This window comes from Nematostella vectensis, chromosome 9 (genome assembly GCF_932526225.1).
Source record: "Nematostella vectensis chromosome 9, jaNemVect1.1, whole genome shotgun sequence".
In the NCBI taxonomy this organism is placed as follows: domain Eukaryota; kingdom Metazoa; phylum Cnidaria; class Anthozoa; order Actiniaria; family Edwardsiidae; genus Nematostella; species Nematostella vectensis.
In genome coordinates, this window is record NC_064042.1 from 15,594,396 (window position 1) to 15,614,726 (window position 20,331).

The window sequence follows — 20,331 nt, forward strand, 5'->3', positions numbered from 1 at the left end:
AAACGGATGTCTAATTGCAAGTCCTTGGGGGTTCGAACTGCATCATTGGAAAAATATAGCCATGAGACTTCATAACAGCTTCATTTATTAGGGTGCGAGTCACAAAGTCCTTAAAAACGTATGTCATGAAGTACCAGGCTCAATTATCCAAGATGACGGCTCGACTCAAACACGGAGTTAGACCTAAAGTGCTTGGCTGGAAACTTTCAGTAAGAGCCGAGGGGAAAGAAGAGGACGCCTTCGTAGATGGAGTTTTAAAGGGTTCGACCGCCTATATGAAACCGTATTTCGGAAACAGGAGGCTTCTGTGGCAGCCACAAAATCGTAGACCTCTGGCCGGCGATCGAGCGTTCGATAAAAAGAACACACGACGGTATTCATCGCCCTATCATCGCTGCTTTAGCGGAGAAATCCCGAGAGAAGTTCGAAGTCATAAAAACAAGCACGATCAAACTGAGGATTGGGGGCACCACGTGAGTAAAACTCAGGTTTAAACGCCACGCCAGCGGCTTTGAAAAACGGTTATTCCGCGCTCCGTAGGTTTTGCGTAGATTTATCCATGCGCTTTTTCGCCCCGACCTTATGTACGCGGAACGGCCCCGGCCTACATTAGCAATTGCCAAAAGCTTATGTACGTGAAATCGATTTGGCCTACATTAGCAATTGCCAAAAGCTTATGTACGTGAAATCGATTTGGCCTACATTAGCTTTTGCCTATTGTTTATGTACGTGAAGCATTATCTGCCTGATATATAGAGACGGGGCTGGGAGGCTCGGAGGGGCGATTCGCGCCTCCCAGGCCTAAGACGGGAGACGGAGCTGGGAGGCCCGGAGGGGCGATTCGCGCCTCCCACCAGTTTCTCTGAAACCACCTGGTCCCCCCCGGGCCACTGTCAGTTTTCAGCTCATCAGGAATTCCTTGTCTGACGAATATAGCCTTGGGATAATGACGGTTTGAGTCGACATCAATCTAAGCTTATCTTATCTAATCTAATCTTATGATACCCTCTTCTGAGAACCGCCTGTACTTCTCGATGACGATTAAAAGATAGTCTCCAGAGGTATGCGGTCCAAGAAAGTCCATTTCCAGCTTCTTACAGGGCGCACTTGGGAGTAGCGTCGTTCTATTCGCGATGGAGTACTTGGGAGTAGCGTCGCTCTATTCGCGATGGAGTACTTTGGGGCACCGTTTGGGACGCCATAGAGTTGTCAATATTGTCCTTAATCAACTGTCGATCCCCCAAAAGACATACTTTTCCCCGTATAGTGCTTTGTCTTTACTTTTCCTTGATGTGACACGTATGTCAGTCTTACGACCTGGTTCCTGTAAGAAGCTGGCAATGGACTTTCTTGGAAAATACCCCTCTGGGGCCGGTTCCTGAAAATTCAGATAAATTTCTCTATGTTGTTTGCAATCGCCTCCATTTAGTCCCCAAATTTGTTTTTAACTGGTTTAAAAAGGGCTTGTTCGACTTGCATGCAATTTCAGTCTCCCATTAACTCCAAATTTAAATTAAGACCCTTTTTTCACATATTGGACGACGCTCAATGTCTTGGGATTAATTAAGACTTTTTTTTTTCAAGAAAACGTACGAAAAACGCCGATTATTGTGCCTCACAGAACAACAACGCTGTGAACTAGCAACTCGTCACTCACTCTCTTGTCGTTTTCTGTACTTCTCGAGTGGCTTGCGGTCAGCCACGATCGCAAACTCTGAGCCGTATAGGTATACTAGAAATGTTCGGCGGCCAACACGACGCCAATATCTCTCTCTCTCTCTCTCTCTGGCTTGCGTATCTGGATAAGCAGTGAGCAAAGTCGTTTAAACACCCCCCTCTCGGCTGCCAGAAAGCCAAATGTAACAAAAAAAAATACCCCCTCCCCCATTGTCACCGCAGCAGCCCTCCCCCCCTTCAGCGAAAAAATAGATCCGCCCCTGCAGGTCCTGGTGGACTTGCGTCAAGGATGACCTCGGTCCCCTCAGGATTGAAATACGATATTTCGCTGCTTCTAGTAAGATTATCCATGAGGTTATCGAACGCTTTCTGCTGTTCCTTAGACCGTTTCCTTGTTGACAAGTTGTCGTAACGGTGCTGTTATGGTAGCATATCCTGGTATGTAGCGCTATAAACACCAAAATCTGGTAATCGACTCTGCCAAATTTTCTTCAGGGCGATACATATTGAGGCTTTCTAGCAGCGATACTCGACTTCACTAACACTTTCTAGTTTGCCTATGTCAGTGATAGCTTCTATCTTTTCAGGGTCGGCTAGTATCCCCTCGCTGCTGCAGATGTGTCCATAGAACTTCAATTCCTGCTGTCTTTGTTCAGACGGACGCCATGCTGTTGGTGTCAAAACACTGTGTAGATTCTCTTCATGCTGTCCTTGTTCAGACGGACGCCAACCTGTTGGTGTCAAAACACTGTGTAGATTCACTTCCTGCTGTCCTTGTTCAGAAGTGCTGTTGGTGTCAAAACACTGTGTAGATTCACTTCCTGTTGTCCTTGTTCAGACATGCTGTTGGTGTCAAAACACTGAGTAGATTTTCTTCCTGCTGTCCTTGTTCAGACATGCTGTTGGTGTCAAAACACTGTGTAGATTCACTTCCTGTTGTCCTTGTTCAGACGGACGCCATGCTGTTGGTGTCAAAACACTGTGTAGATTCACTTCCTGCTGTCATTGTTCAGACATGCTGTTGGTGTCAAAACACTGTGTAGATTCACTTCCTGTTGTCCTTGTTCAGACATGCTGTTGGTGTCAAAACACTGTGTAGATTCACTTCCTGCTGTCATTGTTCAGACATGCTGTTGGTGTCAAAACACTGTGTAGATTCACTTCCTGTTGTCCTTGTTCAGACATGCTGTTGGTGTCAAAACACTGTGTAGATTCACTTCCTGTTGTCCTTGTTCAGACATGCTGTTGGTGTCAAAACACTGTGTAGATTGACTTCCTGTTGTCCTTGTTCAGACATGCTGTTGGTGTCAAAACACTGAGTAGATTGACTTCCTGTTGTCCTTGTTCAGACATGCTGTTGGTGTCAAAACACTGTGTAGATTGACTTCCTGTTGTCCTTGTTCAGACATGCTGTTGGTGTCAAAACACTGTGTAGATTCATTTCCTGTTGTCCTTGTTCAGACATGCTGTTGGTGTCAAAACACTGTGTAGATTCACTTCCTGTTGTCCTTGTTCAGACATGCTGTTGGTGTCAAAACACTGTGTAGATTCACTTCCTGTTGTCCTTGTTCAGACATGCTGTTGGTGTCAAAACACTGTGTAGATTCACTTCCTGTTGTCCTTGTTCAGACATGCTGTTGGTGTCAAAACACTGTGTAGATTCACTTCCTGTTGTCCTTGTTCAGACATGCTGTTGGTGTCAAAACACTGTGTAGATTCACTTCCTGTTGTCCTTGTTCAGACATGCTGTTGGTGTCAAAACACTGTGTAGATTCACTTCCTGTTGTCCTTGTTCAGACATGCTGTTGGTGTCAAAACACTGTGTAGATTCACTTCCTGTTGTCCTTGTTCAGACATGCTGTTGGTGTCAAAACACTGTGTAGATTCACTTCCTGTTGTCCTTGTTCAGACATGCTGTTGGTGTCAAAACACTGTGTAGATTCACTTCCTGTTGTCCTTGTTCAGACATGCTGTTGGTGTCAAAACACTGTGTAGATTCACTTCCTGTTGTCCTTGTTCAGACATGCTGTTGGTGTCAAAACACTGTGTAGATTCACTTCCTGTTGTCCTTGTTCAGACATGCTGTTGGTGTCAAAACACTGTGTAGATTCACTTCCTGTTGTCCTTGTTCAGACATGCTGTTGGTGTCAAAACACTGTGTAGATTCACTTCCTGTTGTCCTTGTTCAGACATGCTGTTGGTGTCAAAACACTGTGTAGATTCACTTCCTGTTGTCCTTGTTCAGACATGCTGTTGGTGTCAAAACACTGTGTAGATTCACTTCCTGTTGTCCTTGTTCAGACATGCTGTTGGTGTCAAAACACTGTGTAGATTCACTTCCTGCTGTCCTTGTTCAGACATGCTGTTGGTGTCAAAACACTGAGTAGATTGACTTCCTGTTGTCCTTGTTCAGACATGCTGTTGGTGTCAAAACACTGTGTCTTCGTGCTCCTGCTTAGTCTCCGAAAACGATGACGTCATCAGTTTTTTCATCCTCGGGGGCCTGAAAGTATTTCCTCGAGTGCATTCTGGAAGAGCTCTAATGCGGCGTCTATTCCAAAACGTTTATAACTGCTCGGTCCAACAGGGGTGCTGAAAGTGGCGATGAGTTGACTCTCTGGTGCCCGCTCGAGTTGGTGATACCCAGACGACAAATCAAGCGTGCCAAAGAGATCACACAGCTTTCAAATCCTCCCAAATAGTACATAACAGCTGCTGGACTTACTGAAAGAGTTCATGATCAATTCACAATAATTAAAACGCAAACAGGAATACGGCGTCCCACAACAAATCCATCACTCCTACTATATACAAAGCCCACACACTGTATACCCAGGGGGGGGGGGGTGCACAGGATGCGTCTCAAGATACAAAAAGGTTCACGATTGAGGATACGGAACAAAACAAAAGCTTCTGTAAAACACTTTTGCTCCAGAAATCTATATTGCTGTGAAAAAGGGCCACACTTTTCAGGAGTCTAGAATCGAAATCCTCACTCCAACCCCCCCCCTTCCCTAAGGAAGTTTTATAAGCCCACCCAAATGCCAGTATAGAATGTCAGTTTCTAGTTTTTAATATATGCCCACGAGGCACCATTTTCGGTCGTCTTGACAGAACAACTGATTGTTTTAGGTTTACCCAGTATTGCGAGTGCCATCTGGGTCCCATAAAATTGATCTATCACGCATGCGTGCCTTCCGAGTTCTATACAATTGATCTATTACGCGTGCGCGCCATCTGGGTTCTATACAACTGATCTATGACGCGTTGGCGTCATCCGGGTTCTAAACAACTGATCTATTACGCGTGCGCGCCATCTGGGTTCTATACAATTGATCTATTACGCATGCGTGCCATATGAGTTCTATACAATTGATCTATTACGCGTTTATCATCCTGGTTCTATACAACTGATTTATTACACGTAGGCGTCGTTCGGGTTTGTTTCATCGTCCGTTATGCATGCACGTCGTCTGGATTTTGTATTGTGTCATACAAGCTGTCCTGCTTGTTCTTTGTCATCATTTGAGGGACATTGTAGTATTCTCTTATCTCGGGAATCTGGATATCAGCGTATGGGGTAGGCGATGAACAATGCTCTTGTGGGGAGGATGGCTGGTCGTCATGATCCAGATCTACGCTGTGTGCGGAACAACAAACATGATTATATTTTATACAGTGACATATGTCAACGGAAGTAATTACCCGCTGTGGCCAAACAAACAAAAACGATTATGCACTGCGGGGAGGGGGCGGGGGCAGATGACCCTGATACAGGGTCCTGTGAAAAAGGCACCCTGTGTGTACAGCGTGTGAGGAGGGAAGGCGGAAAACAATAACAGCTCACCTTTTTCTTTTTCTTCGTCTTGTCCACTTGCGCATACGTGTGAGAGCCAGGAGTGGACTGTACGCTGGCCAAACTGTCTGCAGATGCATATATTGAGTCTTTTGAAGTGGTGATCTCCGGATTATGGTCAGCGGATGCATACGGGTTGACGTCATCATTCACTCCATTGTCGATAGCGCTGTACAATCCAATCGCCGTCTCGCTGTTGACGCTTGTTGAAGTCGTGTTCCACGTGTCATTTGTAGTTTCGTAAGTGTGAGACGGCAATAACGTTGGTGTTTCAGCGGCTTCGTGCGCATGCTCTCTAGTGGCGTTACCGCTGACCAAAGCTTCGCACTCGTCGCTGTTGTAGTGGACTTTGACTTCCTTTGCTGGCTTGTTTTTGCTGAGTATAATCAGGGGCTCATAAGTAGGGGCAATCAACTTCCCCATGTTCTGTAACTATATAGGCGTTCCCTAGGATCAGGCTATTTTTAGACGTGCGGATGAGCCAATCAGATTCAACCTTTGCGTTGACGTTTTGGCTGAGCTCAACTGCACGCGCAGTCTCAGACAAAAAGCTATGTTCTCTCTTCGGTACTTTGACTTTTTGTTGCTCTCTTCTTTAATATGAATCCAACCCTACCTATGACTTTGAATTCTAGCTTGCAATTCTTTTGGTAAACAAACAAAACCGACGGATGATAGATAAAAATATATTCTTCCTAACTGCAATTTGCGCGTGCAGCCTCACGTCGCGACCAACGTCAAAGTAGCTGATTGGCTCGTTCGTGCGCGCGAGTCTAAAAATAGCCTGATCCTAGGAAACGCTGTGACATTGCCCCTACTTATGAGCCCCTGGTATAATAGAAAGAAGCGGTTTGAATAAAGTATGTCGCAGGCACCCGAAACACTACTGGCTGACCCGAAAAGACGCAAAGGATCATGGGAAGCGATTGCAGTTACTTGGTAAAAGGATAGATTTCCATAATGGCGTCGTCTTCTTTTGTCAGCTAGACGCCACTTTGAAAATTCCCAAGATAAGCCTGGGAAAGAGGTTTAGAGAAAAAAGGTGCCAACCCAAATACAAAGCGGTCATCTCGTAAGATAAGAAGATAAAAAAGGTAATATCTTTAATTTGATTATATCTCTAGAGTTTCTCTGGCATGCCCGTAAGAAGTTAAGCTTATTGTGTACTTTTACCTTTCAACATCCTTTCTTGCTTGCTCTGAAAAGTGACAAAATGTGAACAAATAATAAGAACATGCTAACAGGCACAAATCCTGAATCTTCCAATAAGAAATGGCCTATTTTCGGCAGCCAAGGGGGGGAGGGGTGTACGCACACCCTGAAGAAGGCCACAGGTAGCCCAGGCAATGGCTACCTGGAAAGAAGACAAGTTAAAAAGCCTTCAAATAGACCTACTTCACTATGGGTTCTAAGTGTTTCAAATGTTAATTGTATACCCATATTACCACATGGAGGGGATTTTTTTAGAGCCCCCTTAAACGAAATTTCCAGTAGCTGAAATTAGCCAAAATACAGTGTTTGGGAAAATAGGGTAAAAAACACCTAGAGACCAGTCCTGAGGGTCCTGGCTTGGCCTGGCTTGTTTACTAACTCTTTCATGGATTGGTATTCACACACCTTTTTTTCTCCACAGACATAAGAACAATCCCAGTACAATGGCCAGTACTAGTATTGCTCCAACAACTGATCCAACTATCATCAGCAAAGGAGGAGGCTGTTTATCATGCCTTGTGCTAACAGTGCTGCCCGCAGATGGCGGAGACACTGTTGTGATAGTGATGACATTCTCTTCTGGTTGTTGTGATAATTAAAGTCATGATTAGGCAACATAAATAATAGGAATATGAACCTTTAGGAATATATATTTTTTAAACCTTGTTCAGAAGTTAGTTGGCAGGTATGATATGAGGGGCATTGGTCCTACTGCAGGGTTTCTTTTTTTGGAAATTCTGTATCATGCTAAGTTTTTAATCTCTCAAGATAATATTCTTGTAGCAGAGTAAATATATGTCAATAGGGGGCGTTGTTGCTTAATTTCCAAGAGGTCGTGCATTCCACAATGGAATGCTTCAAACAAAAAAGGAGTTTTTCACACAAGTCATTATACTAGTCACCTATAAGAGAGCCACTTGTTGCCTGACATACCTGGAAGGACTTGGCTTTGAACTTGACCTTGCCATGCTGTTTTTCCAGCAATATTACTGGCCTCACATGTGTAGTTACCATACTGATATCTGGTTGTTATAGTGATGGTTACTCTGGTTACTAAGGATGAGTCCATTCTTTCTCCAAGTCACTTTTGGAGCAGGTGTTCCTGATGCAGTGCAATCCAAACGGATGGATTCACCTTCTTTTAATTTAATAATTTTGTCTGGAGGGGATTTGTTCAGCTTTGGTGCAACTACAAGAACAAAATAAAAAAACAAATGTGCATACATGCATAAATGAGTTAATCTGAAGACACTTCACTGAACAAGGCTGAGACTATCTAGATTTCCCTAATTTTTTATGAAGTTCAAGAAGCATAAGAAACAATAATACTGTTTTTATCTTTTACCATGGTATATAAAAGATCCAAAAAGGACCACTGGTGTCTTCCTGTTCCCTGGCCCTGAACACTCTCACCAGCTACCTTGACGGCCACCAAACTTTCTTGAATGTTTTTTCCATCATGTGTCAACAGCTTGCTAGTGTATGTCACTGCATCAGCAGGCTTAAAGGACGATATCACCATTGTATTGTTCTCCAGTAGTGTGACCCTGCCTTTGTACTGATTGTCTATAGTTTCATTTTGACCACTGAATGGAAATATGTTTATCCTGCCACTGGGTATATCTCTGAAGACAAAATATCTTCCTGGAACTCCGAACACGACAGCATAGAGCTCTGGACACCTCGGGTCGCTGCAGTAGTACTCCCAGTGCAGTCGAAGCTCTTGCCCCAGGACAGCATATGAAGGGTTTGGTGGAGTTTTGGTGTAGTAGAATGTAGACTCTGTAGATTATATAAAACAGTTGGTGGTTAAAGTAAAGGCTAGCAAGTGAAACATACCATTTTATTATTTTTATTATTTTATCAAGAATGATAATTGGATTAACTACTGTTAAAATTTATCAACCATGGAGATGTAAAAATAATAAAAAAATAATAATCCCCAAAAAAATTTTGGTAAAAAGAAGTAAATATATCAATATGCATAGTTCAATGTATTATGATTAGATGTATACCTTTTATACTTTTGCAAGGAAATTATAAATCTGTTCGTTATTTTCACAAAATAACCGGAAGCTCTAAACCAAAAGCGTCCAAGCTAGCTAAAAACACTCTGTATAATACCGAAAGAAATAATAATTATAATTTGTAAAAATCTTACCTGAAGTAGTCACGAATGCGCTGATGGTGATGAACAATACGATCAGTAATAAAGACCGGTGCATTTTCTATGTTAACGCGTAGATCCTGTAAAATGCCTTTTGTACAGTTTCCAGTGGCTTGCTAGCAGATGCGAATGGCAACAATCCGTGTTTGACGATAAAGTTGATGGCTCCGAAGATTTTACACCGAAACCACAAAGTCGTTTCCACAACGATAAAGAAATCAATTTTCTTCTAAATGTTCCTGTATATCGATACCAACACTCGAGAATTGTCAATTTACGATGAAGTTAATGCTCTTGCTAATGCTGCCATTAGTACGAAAAGGTGATGGATAAAATTGATCCCATAAGCTTCCGGGAAGCTACTCGAGCCATGCTCAACCGGAACCGGAAATGCATACGAAAGCGACTGAAACCCAAATATAGGCCGAACGTTTGACACACCTACTAAAAGGAAATTGTTTCTTGCTCTCAGCCGAAAAGAAAATATTTAAAATCATCAGATAAAATAGCTTTCACGTTTGCTTTGATAATAAATAGAGATGTCACGCTCAGGTCATGAGCGACACTGGCAATTAATTTAGTTTCCAAACGTAAAATCTGATTGAAGATAAACAGTGTCTGATACGGTGTGGAGTGTTCAGTGTTCAAGAATTCCACATTTTCTTGAGGGCTACCACTAGTTCCTGGTGAGTACACGGGATTTTATAGTGAGACATTAAAGCATTTTGGTCTCGAAAAATTCGAACAACGAGCAGATCGAATTTTCTTTACACAAGAATTTTCAAAGAGTTATTTTTCTCAACGCCGATCATCCAAATCGCCTAAACTGCTAGCACTATTCGTGATTTGTGTTCGGGGGCCCTTGTTGTGATTGGATTATTATTGACTTAATGCCAATGACGAATAAAAAACATTTATTTCTACTTTCTTCGTTCCAAATCTGCCGCAGCAGGTTTTATCAAGAGAAGCGAAATACTAACTTTTCGTAGCTGAGCAAGGACTGAACTGATCAAAAAAGGGTAATTATGTCCAGTTTACGTGAAAGAGCATGCTGTTTTACCCCTACCCCCCCCCCCCCCCCCCCCTATTTCTAGCTTAGAATGCGCTAGAGCAAACCCCCAACCCAAAAAAATAAATCACGGGTCTAGGCGTTTTTAGTGCCATTGATTATAAAATTTGTAAGAAGCATACAAAATTATGCAAACAAAAAATTCATTGAAGGGTCGCCTTTCTAACAGCCTAGCAGTAGTAGTGTTTTGGCGCAGCTGGCGCAAAATTTGATCGTCCGCGCAAAAGTTTTTTTGATCGCCATTTTCCATTTAATCATTTTTCATTTAATCATTTTTCATTTAATCATTTTTCATTTGATCATTTTTCATTTAATTATTTTTCATTTAATCATTTTTCATTTAATCATTTTTCATTTGATCATTTTTCATTTAATCATTTTTCATTTGATCATTTTTCATTTCAATCATTTTTCATTTCAATCATTTTTCATTTTGTCACGTGACAGCCACACCCACCTGTCAATCATTTTGTCACGTGACGCAGCTGGCGCAAAATTTGATCGATCGCGCAAAAGTTTTTTTGATCGCGGTCTGCGCATGCGCGCGGGCGTCCTGCTCCGTCTTATCAGCGTGCGCGAGTTTGCTAAAGATCTCTTTCAAGGCTTGGCGGGGGTGTGCGGAGACTTTAGACCCCACCTGGGGGGAGCTCGAGGGGGCTAGCCTCTCGACTTCACATCTAAAAATTTTTTGAAAAGTGGCTTAAAGACATGAACAGTTTAATAAAATGGAGGAACAAACGGTTGAACGTATGGTTGAAGATCAGTCACCACCACCATATAATATCCCCGGCGGACCGGTACCCAGGATTAACGTCCCCACCCTCACGCCGGAATTTGCACTGTTTGACCGAGCCCTCACCGAATACGAGACTAGTAGAGCCTCCTTGGGAGACGAGGATAGTAGTAACACCCTTTGCAATCATGACGACCTAGTCACAGAAGACGGGGTCACTAGTTGCTTAGAGTGCGGGGAACAGATGCAGCGTGTGATCGCGCACGAAAGGGAATGGGGTTTTTACGGACATTCCGACGGCAAACGGTCTTCGAATCCAAGTCGGGTCCAGATACGTAGGTCTGAGGATAGAAATATTGACAAGGATGTGGAGAATATGGGTTTTAGTGGGGTGATTGTAGCCAAAGCTAACGAGATATACACTCAGGTGACGAAAGGCCAGATTTTTCGCGGCGACCCACGGAAGGCGATCGTCTTTGCGTGTATCTACTATGCCTACAAGATGTCCGGTAAGTGTCAGACACCGAAAACCTTAATGGAAACTTTTGGATTGAGCAGGAAGAGTTGCCTTAAGGGTCTAAAAATCTTTAGTGTTAACGTGCCTAAAGATTACTTACTACACGGAGCGTCTCCCACCGTCGTGGATCACATTCACGATGTGATGGGTGAATTCTCGGCTTCTCTTGCACAAAAGGAGGAGGTAGTTCGGCTTTACTACAAGACTAAGAATCGCTCGTCTAAGTTGAATCGCGCTCGCCCACAATCCTTTGCGGCCGCTTTAACCTATTACTGGATACGGCAAAAGAAGATCGATATTACGCTTAAAAAATTCTCCGAAAGAGCCGGCATCTCCGAGTTAACCATCGGTAGGAAAGCGAAAGAAGTGGCTACAGTCATGGGTACGCCTGATGTGGTATGATATTTCCTGATTTCCAGAGAAATCAGGATTTCCAGAAAACCGTCAGTTCGGAGTAGATGTAAATTGACACATCTAAAAAAATTGATTAAATTGGTTTAAAGACGTGGATGTAATAACAAAATGGATATGCAAAGTGCTGGGAGTCTTACAAATCTCACCGTGGAGGATCAAGCCGCCACCTTGGCGAGGTGGGGAGCCGCAGACTTTGACGCCGCCATGGAGCGCGCGGCGGGGGAGGGGTGCGTCGAGACCGTGAGGTTGTGTAAGAGTTGGGGTGCGACGGATTTCGAAAAGCCGATGGTCGAGGCCGCAAAGAATGGGCACGCCGAGATCGTTAAGATGTGTTGTGAGTTGGGCGCCTGTGACTTCGTATATCCAGCGTCCATGGCCGCGTAAGGCGGGCACGTAGAGGTTTTGAAGGTGATGGACGAGTATTGTGACGATGAAGAGGCCATGATCGGTGCTATGGGTACTGCGGCGGGGGAAGGTCAGGTGGGGGTTGTTGAGTTATTGATAGATTTGGGTGTCAGTGTCGATGTCAGTTGGACCTCCGCTGAGGCGGCGTACAATGACCACGTTGAGGTTCTAAAGTTGTTGAGAGAAAACTTCGGCCAGTTCGACCCGGACTATGTTATAGATTTGGCCACCCGATCCGGTAACCTTAAGATTGTGAGGTTGTGCTTGGAGTGGGGCGCGACCGATCTCAGTGGGCCTATGAGTTACGCACGGTTTTGGGGTCTACACGAAATTGTCGCGGTGCTGCGTGCGGCGCAGGGTTGGGGTCTCGTGCATGAGGAGCTCCCGGAGAAGCTACACAAGGTGAGATTCCGTAGAAAGCTGGAGGACGAACTAATGCCAGTAGCTTGGCATCCAGATAGGTTTTGGGATTGGTGTCTTGATGAGCAAGAGAAGGAAATGTTGGAAGAGTGTTTCGGTGGGTAGGTGTGAGAGGCATGCTTTGGTATGTGGTGTCAAAAAATTGAAAAGCGGTTTAAAGATGTGAACAGTTTAATAAAATGGAGAGACGAACAGTTGAACGTACGGCTGAAGAGCAGCCACCACCGCCGTCGGGTAGTCCCGAAGAACCCATCCTGTGCTCGATTTGTTTAGAGGAGGTGCAAAAAGAAACAAGCGCCGAGTTAGAATGCGGGCACGGAAATCATCTGAAATGTGTGCTTAGACTCCGCTCTGCGACCTGTCCAGTATGTAGGAGACCGTTAGTGAGCGATAAGCTATGCGTATGTGACCTGAATATTATGAGTATTGGATACAAAGAGCTCTCGGACGAAGAATCTTTCGATTATGAAGATCACAGGAGGGAGTGCGAATCGTTTCATGCCTACTGCCTAAGTGTAGGATCGAGGTTCAGAGAGAAAGCATTAGAGTTCATGATGGAGACGGGGATTCAGCAAGCCATAGACGAGAGTCGGTACGTCATAGACGAGAGTCGTAACGAGTATGGCTTGCCGACCGTGCGGGATTTCCCGCGCGAAGTGAAATTTTTAGTTTACCTTGGACTGTTTGGCGGTGAGAATGATACCGAGACGCGGCGTGAAATCTTCCCGTTGATTGACGAGGGTGGTGATGTATTCGCCTCGTTTCTTAGAGGTAAAACCTTTGTGGTTGATATAGATTTTGTTCGCGAGTTGGACTACCAGATGTATCTTATGATGTGGGCAGAAGAGGAAAGGTTAGGGACGCGATGCGAGACGTTCGAACGGTCAAGATGGGATAGTTTACCGTTCGTAGATTGGTTTTTAACACCTCGTACTACTAGCCGGCTTTAGCTCACATCTAAAAAAAATTGAAAAGCGGTTTAAAGATGTGAACAGTTTGATAAAATGGAGGAACAAACGGTTGAACGTACGGCTGAAGATCAGTCACCACCACCACATAATATTCTTGATGAACCGACACCTAACACTTATAAATGTCCTCACGGCAAAGTAAAATATTATTGCAAAGATTGTCACGGGTCTCAAATATGCTCCCATAATCGAAGAAAAACGCGGTGTAGAGATTGCAATGGTAGTAGTATTTGTGAGCACAGACGAGTGAGATATATCTGTAAAGACTGCAAGGGGAAAGGAATATGTGAACACAACAAACAGAAATTCTTTTGTAAGTTATGCGGAGGGTCTCAAATATGCGAACACGGCAGACAAAGGTATCATTGTAGAACGTGTAGCGAAAATTAATATTGATCCAGTTAGTTTTGTAACGTGTCTCGCGTTACAAAATGCGTATTGCTTCTGACCCTGTGTCGCAAAAGCTAGGCTCATATGACGGTGTGACGTCATACATTCCTAACCACCCTAACAACGAGCGGTTCTGAAAATAGGTTTTGTATCTACATCGAGAGTCCGTGGTTGTTAGGGAGATCTGGTATGCGGTCTATTGTTTAGCACGTGAACAGGTATTGTTTTATTGCAATACGTCACATCCGTACACATGCATCTCACATGCTACCGAAATAGATACCAAGCCAAACCAGCCGTGAAGGCTGTGATCATGACAAGGTTATTTTCGTGCTGCGTGTTCAAGGGTTTAGTCACGTCCGGCTTTGGGTTTGTTTTCGCTTCAGGTTTCGGTTTGTGAGCCGTGACTGACTCGGTATGAGGTAACAAAATCTTTGAATGACCCATATTATGTTTTGGGATCGTTTTTATCTCGTTATTTATTGGATTTAGCCCCAATTTCATATCGGTAGTGGCTTTTTGTAATTTGTTATTATAACCAGCGATTGAAGTGTTGTTATTTATCACAAGATACGATGGGCTCAACCAACAACCGAGGGCGAAAGCCAAGTCTAGTTTTTGCCTCGCCTGTTGTAAAGCAAACTGATACCTTTGTATACTTTTTGATAGATCGTTTTCTATCACTGCGCTTTCAAAGAGTTTCGAAAAGACTTGTTTCGTTTCTTGAGCTGAACCGCTATCGCCAACGATTGACGACCGAGTTTGAACTTGTGCGCCTAGAATACAATAAACAAAGGCTTCTATGCTTTGATTTATCCTAGACAACCCAGCTTTGGTTAGTCCCATTGATTTTTCTGGAAAGAACCACTCGTACTGAAACTCGGTTCTAGGGTCTTTCAGGTACTCGATCTCGAAGTGATTCATGTGTTCGTCGTCGCTTTTAGCAGCATCCCATTCGTCGTGTAATTGATCAATGGTACCATAGGGCTTATACGAGTCGTTAGAAGATGACAATCCGTGATAATCGTAGTTATAAACATTTCCTAACCCATGATTTATCGGCCCAAGGAACCGGAAATCGCTGCCAGTTCGGAACTCTGTTCTTAATTTTTGGTAAGCTGCCTCGCTGTAGAAGTTTTTATTCCAACTAAAGAGCTTATCTTTCGGAAGAGGACATTGTAGCTCATTTAATAGTCGTCTGATAGTGAAAATGATGTGGAATCTGTAGAACGACCCCACTTGAGAGTCGTCAATCATGTCACGCGTCACACCACATCCAGCAGTCGCGCAAAACATAGCAAAATTTAAGGCTTGACTCCAATAACTGAGGTTCGGGGCGTCAAGCCACCTACTAGCCTCCTTTGCTGTTCTGAATACTAGCTCGCTGTCGGTGAATATATCCCTAAAAACAAAGTGTGTCTTCAGCTTTGGTGTTATAAAAACATCAAAAGAGACGTAGTTATTTTTCGTAGGGTTTTCGTCCCATGGCGATATTTTGTATTCTGCACGCGCGTCTAAGTCTATATTGTTTTGGAAATCCAAACAGTTGCTGAATCGTTTCCTTGTATGCCTGTGCGTCATCGGTGACCAGGAAATCCTGGATATTCTCGGGTTTCCAGCTATTACCAGGGAAGTGATATAACGTTTTGACTAGATTCCCATTCTTGTCGAATGGATCGTATTCGTCCCCATTGAAAATGAATTGCACATCGCCATGCTCGTCGGCGGAGAACCTAAAGCGTGAATAGTAAGGGTACCTTTTCACAAATTCTGTAAACTTCATCTTATATGTTCTTCATTTAACATATAAGATTTTTTTAAATCAGTTCTTTGCATACCTCAATTCGTAGATCCATCCAACGGGGGTTCTTTCGAACAGAAATTTCACCGAGCGGGTCGACTCGCCAGGTCTTTCAAAATCTCTTCTCTTACTGTTTCCCTCAGCTTGGTAATGTTTACGTTTTTTTCGTCCTCTTTTCCTGACTTTTGACGAATCTGGAGCTTTAGAGCCTCAAACTTATCCACCTCGTTCAAGATCAATGAAAACTCTTCATCTGATATTTTGTTGTCTTTCAAAGCTTTAGAAACCAAATCACGTATGCTGTTTACCTTTGCCCCTGCCATCGCCGCCGTTTGGTCGTGCTTAGAGACTTTTCGCGACAGTCGTTTAGAAACTGCCGCACAGCCTACAGACGTAAGACCAAAAACACCAGCCAAAGCACCCAACGGAACTCCAACGATGATACCCAAACCTGACAGAGAAGTTCCTAAACCACTAGACCCAAGAATGACGGATGCGAGTCCTAAGCCCACGCTTACCTTTGAAAACACGCTCTGCGCTCGTTTATACTTTTTCCTCACGTTCTCGTAATGTTTAACTTCTTGTTCCAAACTTCCCAAAACATCGTGGGTCTTTTGAAGTCTGAAGTTATCACCACGTTGTGGTACATTTGGGTAGATTGAATTGTATTCTTCCATAGTTTTACTATGGAGAGAGGCTATTCTTTAAGTAATTTCTAAGATTAGACGTATCGGGTAGAGGCCACGCTCTATTGTATTTCCACCGCCGTCCTTTACACTAAAACGGAGACTACTCACGTAACCGACTGATGTGGTACTGACCTGTATCGGATCGTGTGGATTAAGGTATATCTTTCCTTCATCAAGCTCTATAGATGTTAGGATTTGTGAGGGCGCCCCTTGTTGGAGGGAGTCAGACGCGTTCACAAGGTCGCAGTGGATAAAAATAGCCTCGTGACCTATCATCTTTATCTCGTGGCGAGTGTTTGCTTCCAGCTCCTTGGTCTTGAGTCCTAACAGGCAGGCGAGCGGCTCATTCAACACGACGTTCCGATGAACTTCGAGTGACGAGTCTCTAATAGAGACTGACTTTTCACCAAGACGCATACCCCCATCTATTTGACGTTTTAGCGTCTCGATCGTATACTGCCCCGCGGGGATCCTAAGGATAATGTTCTCACCGTCGGAGACCGTTCCCTCGCTTGAGAGACTGTTACAACGATTATGAAACGCACATCCTCGCAGCGCAATAAACCGCGGCTTTTCAATAGGTTGTTCTAAATAGACAGTAAAGTCAGCAACTTTTCCTTCAATGTAGAGTAATACCATTTGTTATGATTTCCGTCTCCTTTTAAACCGTTCTACGAAATACAGGACGACAGCGACGATGAGAAGCCATGCGTTTTTAGCTAAAAAGCCGACGACTTCACCTGCCGTTCTAAATATGAAACTAGCTATCGCACCAACCATTCCTGGGAGTATTTCCCCTAATTTTTTGCCTATTGTTTTCAGACCATTTCCAACACCTTTTGCAACACTAGTCAGCCCAGCTTTCAGATTGCTTACAATAACACCAACTATAACACCAGTGGCAGTTAGAACAGCAGCGACTGTAAATCCGTATTTCTTAAAAAATCACTTTGACACGATCTTTCAACGACATTCTCTCTTCAAGATTTTCTCTCTCCAATTGATTCTCTTCCAAAGTCTCATCTATGACAGAATTTCTTTCGCTGAGCTCTTCATTTTTACGATCTATAGCTCTTAGTCTTTCTTGGTTAGTTGTTTCACTTCGTTCCTCATTATTTTTTCTCATTTGCTCGGTGTTTCTCTCTTCTTCTTCTCTGAGTGTATTACCTGTAGCGTCTAGTTCATCGAGTTGAATCTGAATTTGCTTGTACTTTCCGGATCTGATTTTGGTGTCAACACTCTTCCGCACCGTTCTATCCTCGTTGTACAACCTTTCTGGTCTAGTCCAACTACCTTTTCTTGCAGAAAAGAAGGAAATGAATTGTTTTCCTCTTTCATCCGTTGAAATCTGAACTAAATTTTCATCAAGATCTGGATATTTCGATAACAAAAGGTTTACCCTAAGTGTGTCCGTTGAAGAAGAACCTCCCATATTCTGTAACTCCATGTATTCGGGGACAACCCTCCCGGGGTTTCGTGTTTTCCATAAATCGATCAACCTCCTACTCACATAGCTTGCACCTCTACCAAATCTATTTGAAATCCTTTCATTCCATGATTCTCTTCCCTCACCATCGTTTGGAATAAGAGAATCATAATCTTCGTCTACAGTAGTATTCAAATCTTCTCTACCTTCTTCTGTTGTGGGATCAAAATCTATATCCATTTCTTATTTTGTTTGAAGATAAGAAATCTTTAAGTGATCTTTACACCGAATATGCTCAGAGCCATTTACTCGCTACATAGCCAAGAGCTACCATTCCACCTCCAACGTACGCCATCTCTCCCATCTTTTGGTTGCTACTTGGTCTATAGTAATCTGAGAGCTCAGGCTCTTTCAAATCAAAATCTGGATGTGTTTGAGCGTATAGTTTGAAAGCCTGATCGGTCTCCTTATCATTCTGGTCTGCACGAAGTTTATTATTATATTCTTCCCCCAACCAATCCTGGTATTCCTGTCTTTTTTTCTGCCAATCACCCATTGCTTGTTGATACTTTTCAAGCGCTTTATCGTGTCTTATTTTTTCTTTATCGACATGAGTAGCGTCAGAAGATAAGTATCTAGCTAGGTAACTCCCTCCAACGAATGCCGTCGCATTAAGAATAGCTCCACCAATCATCAGCGCTATACTTGCCATTTATTAATCAGTCTATAAAATCTTTAAGTCGCCTACAGCGATTTTGGCAAAATCTTTTGTGTTTCCAGATAATCTTTCAGATACATACTACCGGACAGGACAGCAACCCATTTAGCATAGTTTGTAACACTCGACGAAGGGTCGCTGATAAACGATTCTTTCATAGCCTTTTTAGCAACATAACCCACGCCGGCGGCCAATCCGACAATGACTGCTGAGTCGGTGATCGTTTTCACAAGTTTGTTTTCAGTTGACATGATTTTATTTATTACAGATTCAGATAATCTTTAAATCACAACATTCCTATTTTTGGCGTTGAGTTCGGGAGGTTAGCCCCTCGAGCCCCTCCTAGGTGGGGGGTGGGTTTCTCGAGAGTTTCGGTCTCGTTGACGTTAATCTTAGACGGTTCGCCCTCTTTCTTTTTGTAAAAACGCATATACATATCCAATGCGGTAAACCCTATTCCAACTAGAGACAGTACAGTTGTAAACGATAGCTCTGGAATCCAAGCGTTCGAGAGGCTAGCCCCTCGAGCTCCCCCTTGGTGGGGTGTCTCCGCCTGTGTAGCGTCTTCTGAACTCGCCTCCGCGTCACGTTTCATCTCCCTAGCAAGTGCTTCTTTAGCCCTCCTATTATATTCGGCGAGTTTCTTACCAGCAGCGACTTTTTTAGGATCTTTCTCCTTGCTTTTTGTCGGTTGTGGGTTCCTAGTAATCTGTTCAACCTCTTGATTTTCGTCAGACATTTCTTATTTCGATTTACAATAAGAAACATAATCTTTAAATGGCGTCTTAGTAGTTTGCTCAAGAGCTTGCTTAGGCGTGCTCAAGAGTTTGCTCAGTTGTGCTTGAAAGTTCTTGAAGTTTGTTGGAAGTCTCCTGTGAAGGTGTTAGTTTAACATGCTTAGCGACCCGAAAGAGGGCACTAGCAAGTGCCACCATCCTTCCTCCCTTCAACACCAAGAGACCTGCAAAGTTTGACAATTCGCGTTTAACCAACTCGTCGTTCTGTAAGTCTTTGCTAAGCGCTTCGGTGTCATCTACAGGAACCACATAGGAAATGACTTGAGACGCTGCTTGAAGTGCCGATTCTACTAATCCATCAGTGACTTGCTTGCCTAAGACAGTCTGGTAGCGAACAAAGTATTTCTCGACGTCTTTCGCCGAGAGCTTCTTGATATCACCAAGACTCATACCGGTACCAAGAAATTCCTTTGTAGTCCCAAGAGATGCGAGAATAGCCAGCGATTCTCGTTTGACTTCAACATCATCTTCGGGAGGCGCACCCCTCGAACTCCCCTTGGACTCGGGCTCCTCTTCCATATAATCCTCAATGCTTGCCATCTTATTTTGTAAGTAGACCAAGATGTTTTTAAACCACTTCGAGGGGCTGACCCCTCGAGCTCCCCAACGTTTCTCTAATCAGGGCTCACCGCGTCGCAGGAATCTCTAAATAACGTTGGAATGGATGTCGTAGGCAGAAACAGAGTCTGGAATACTTTTCAGTTTTCAGCAGTTCTACAAACTTTTTACGAGTCTCGACATCTAAATCACCTCCATAATCTTCAAACAGTGTTTTGGTGCCAATTTGAGATGGATTATGGAATGTAACCACACAGGCGACGTTATCACGAAAGGGCTTTGCTATGGATGTTAATTGTTGCGTCAATACCCACACTGATAACCCATCGTGTCTCCCTGAGAACGCTAGATCGATAAACTTGTTCGAGCGTTGCTTTAGATCTTTCGATACAGCACAGTCATCTAAAACGAGTAACGTATTTGTACCAGAAAATAGCACCGCACAATCTGTTAGTAACTCGTTAATCTCATCGGTGTTACTAGCATCCGGTGATAATACCAAGAAACGTTT

The 20,331-nt window shown here is 43.5% G+C and overlaps 3 protein-coding genes across 3 annotated transcripts; 1 reads left to right on the forward strand and 2 right to left on the reverse strand.

Annotated features, from left to right (window-relative positions):
• Nucleotides 1–2,193: 2,193 nt before the first annotated feature.
• Nucleotides 2,194–7,781, reverse strand: LOC125572429. The gene is made up of 5 exons (XM_048732933.1): nucleotides 7,679–7,781; nucleotides 7,151–7,324; nucleotides 6,707–6,731; nucleotides 5,525–5,909; nucleotides 2,194–2,481 (listed from the first exon to the last, which is right to left on the reverse strand). The coding sequence occupies exons 2-5, from the start codon at nucleotides 7,230–7,232 to the stop codon at nucleotides 2,194–2,196; spliced, it is 780 nt and encodes a 259-aa protein (XP_048588890.1). The 5' UTR covers nucleotides 7,233–7,324; nucleotides 7,679–7,781.
• A 4-nt stretch (nucleotides 7,782–7,785) lies between these two features.
• Nucleotides 7,786–9,178, reverse strand: LOC5516755 (hemolin; the record flags this gene model as incomplete). The annotated part of the gene is made up of 3 exons (XM_048732934.1): nucleotides 8,907–9,178; nucleotides 8,159–8,527; nucleotides 7,786–7,934 (listed from the first exon to the last, which is right to left on the reverse strand). Coding segments are annotated over exons 1-3 (582 nt in total), but the record flags the coding sequence as incomplete, so codon positions are not given.
• Nucleotides 9,179–10,706: 1,528 nt separating this feature from the next.
• LOC125572431 (transcription initiation factor IIB-like) lies at nucleotides 10,707–11,633 on the forward strand. Its single transcript, XM_048732935.1, has one exon. The coding sequence runs from the start codon at nucleotides 10,707–10,709 to the stop codon at nucleotides 11,631–11,633; it is 927 nt and encodes a 308-aa protein (XP_048588892.1).
• Nucleotides 11,634–20,331: the final 8,698 nt, after the last annotated feature.

Excerpts from the sequence above, each read along its gene's own strand:
- LOC125572429 (XM_048732933.1), bottom strand. The coding sequence starts at position 7,232 with ATGATAGTTGGATCAGTTGTTGGAGCAATACTAGTACTGGCCATTGTA. Across the intron at positions 6,732-7,150 it reads ATGTCTGTGGAGAAAAAAAG|AGCAAGCAAGAAAGGATGTT; the intron begins GTGTGTGAATAC and ends GTCACTTTTCAG. Across the intron at positions 5,910-6,706 it reads GCAAGAAAGGATGTTGAAAG|CAAAAACAAGCCAGCAAAGG; the intron begins GTAAAAGTACAC and ends GATTATACTCAG.
- LOC125572431 (XM_048732935.1), top strand. The coding sequence starts at position 10,707 with ATGGAGGAACAAACGGTTGAACGTATGGTTGAAGATCAGTCACCACCA.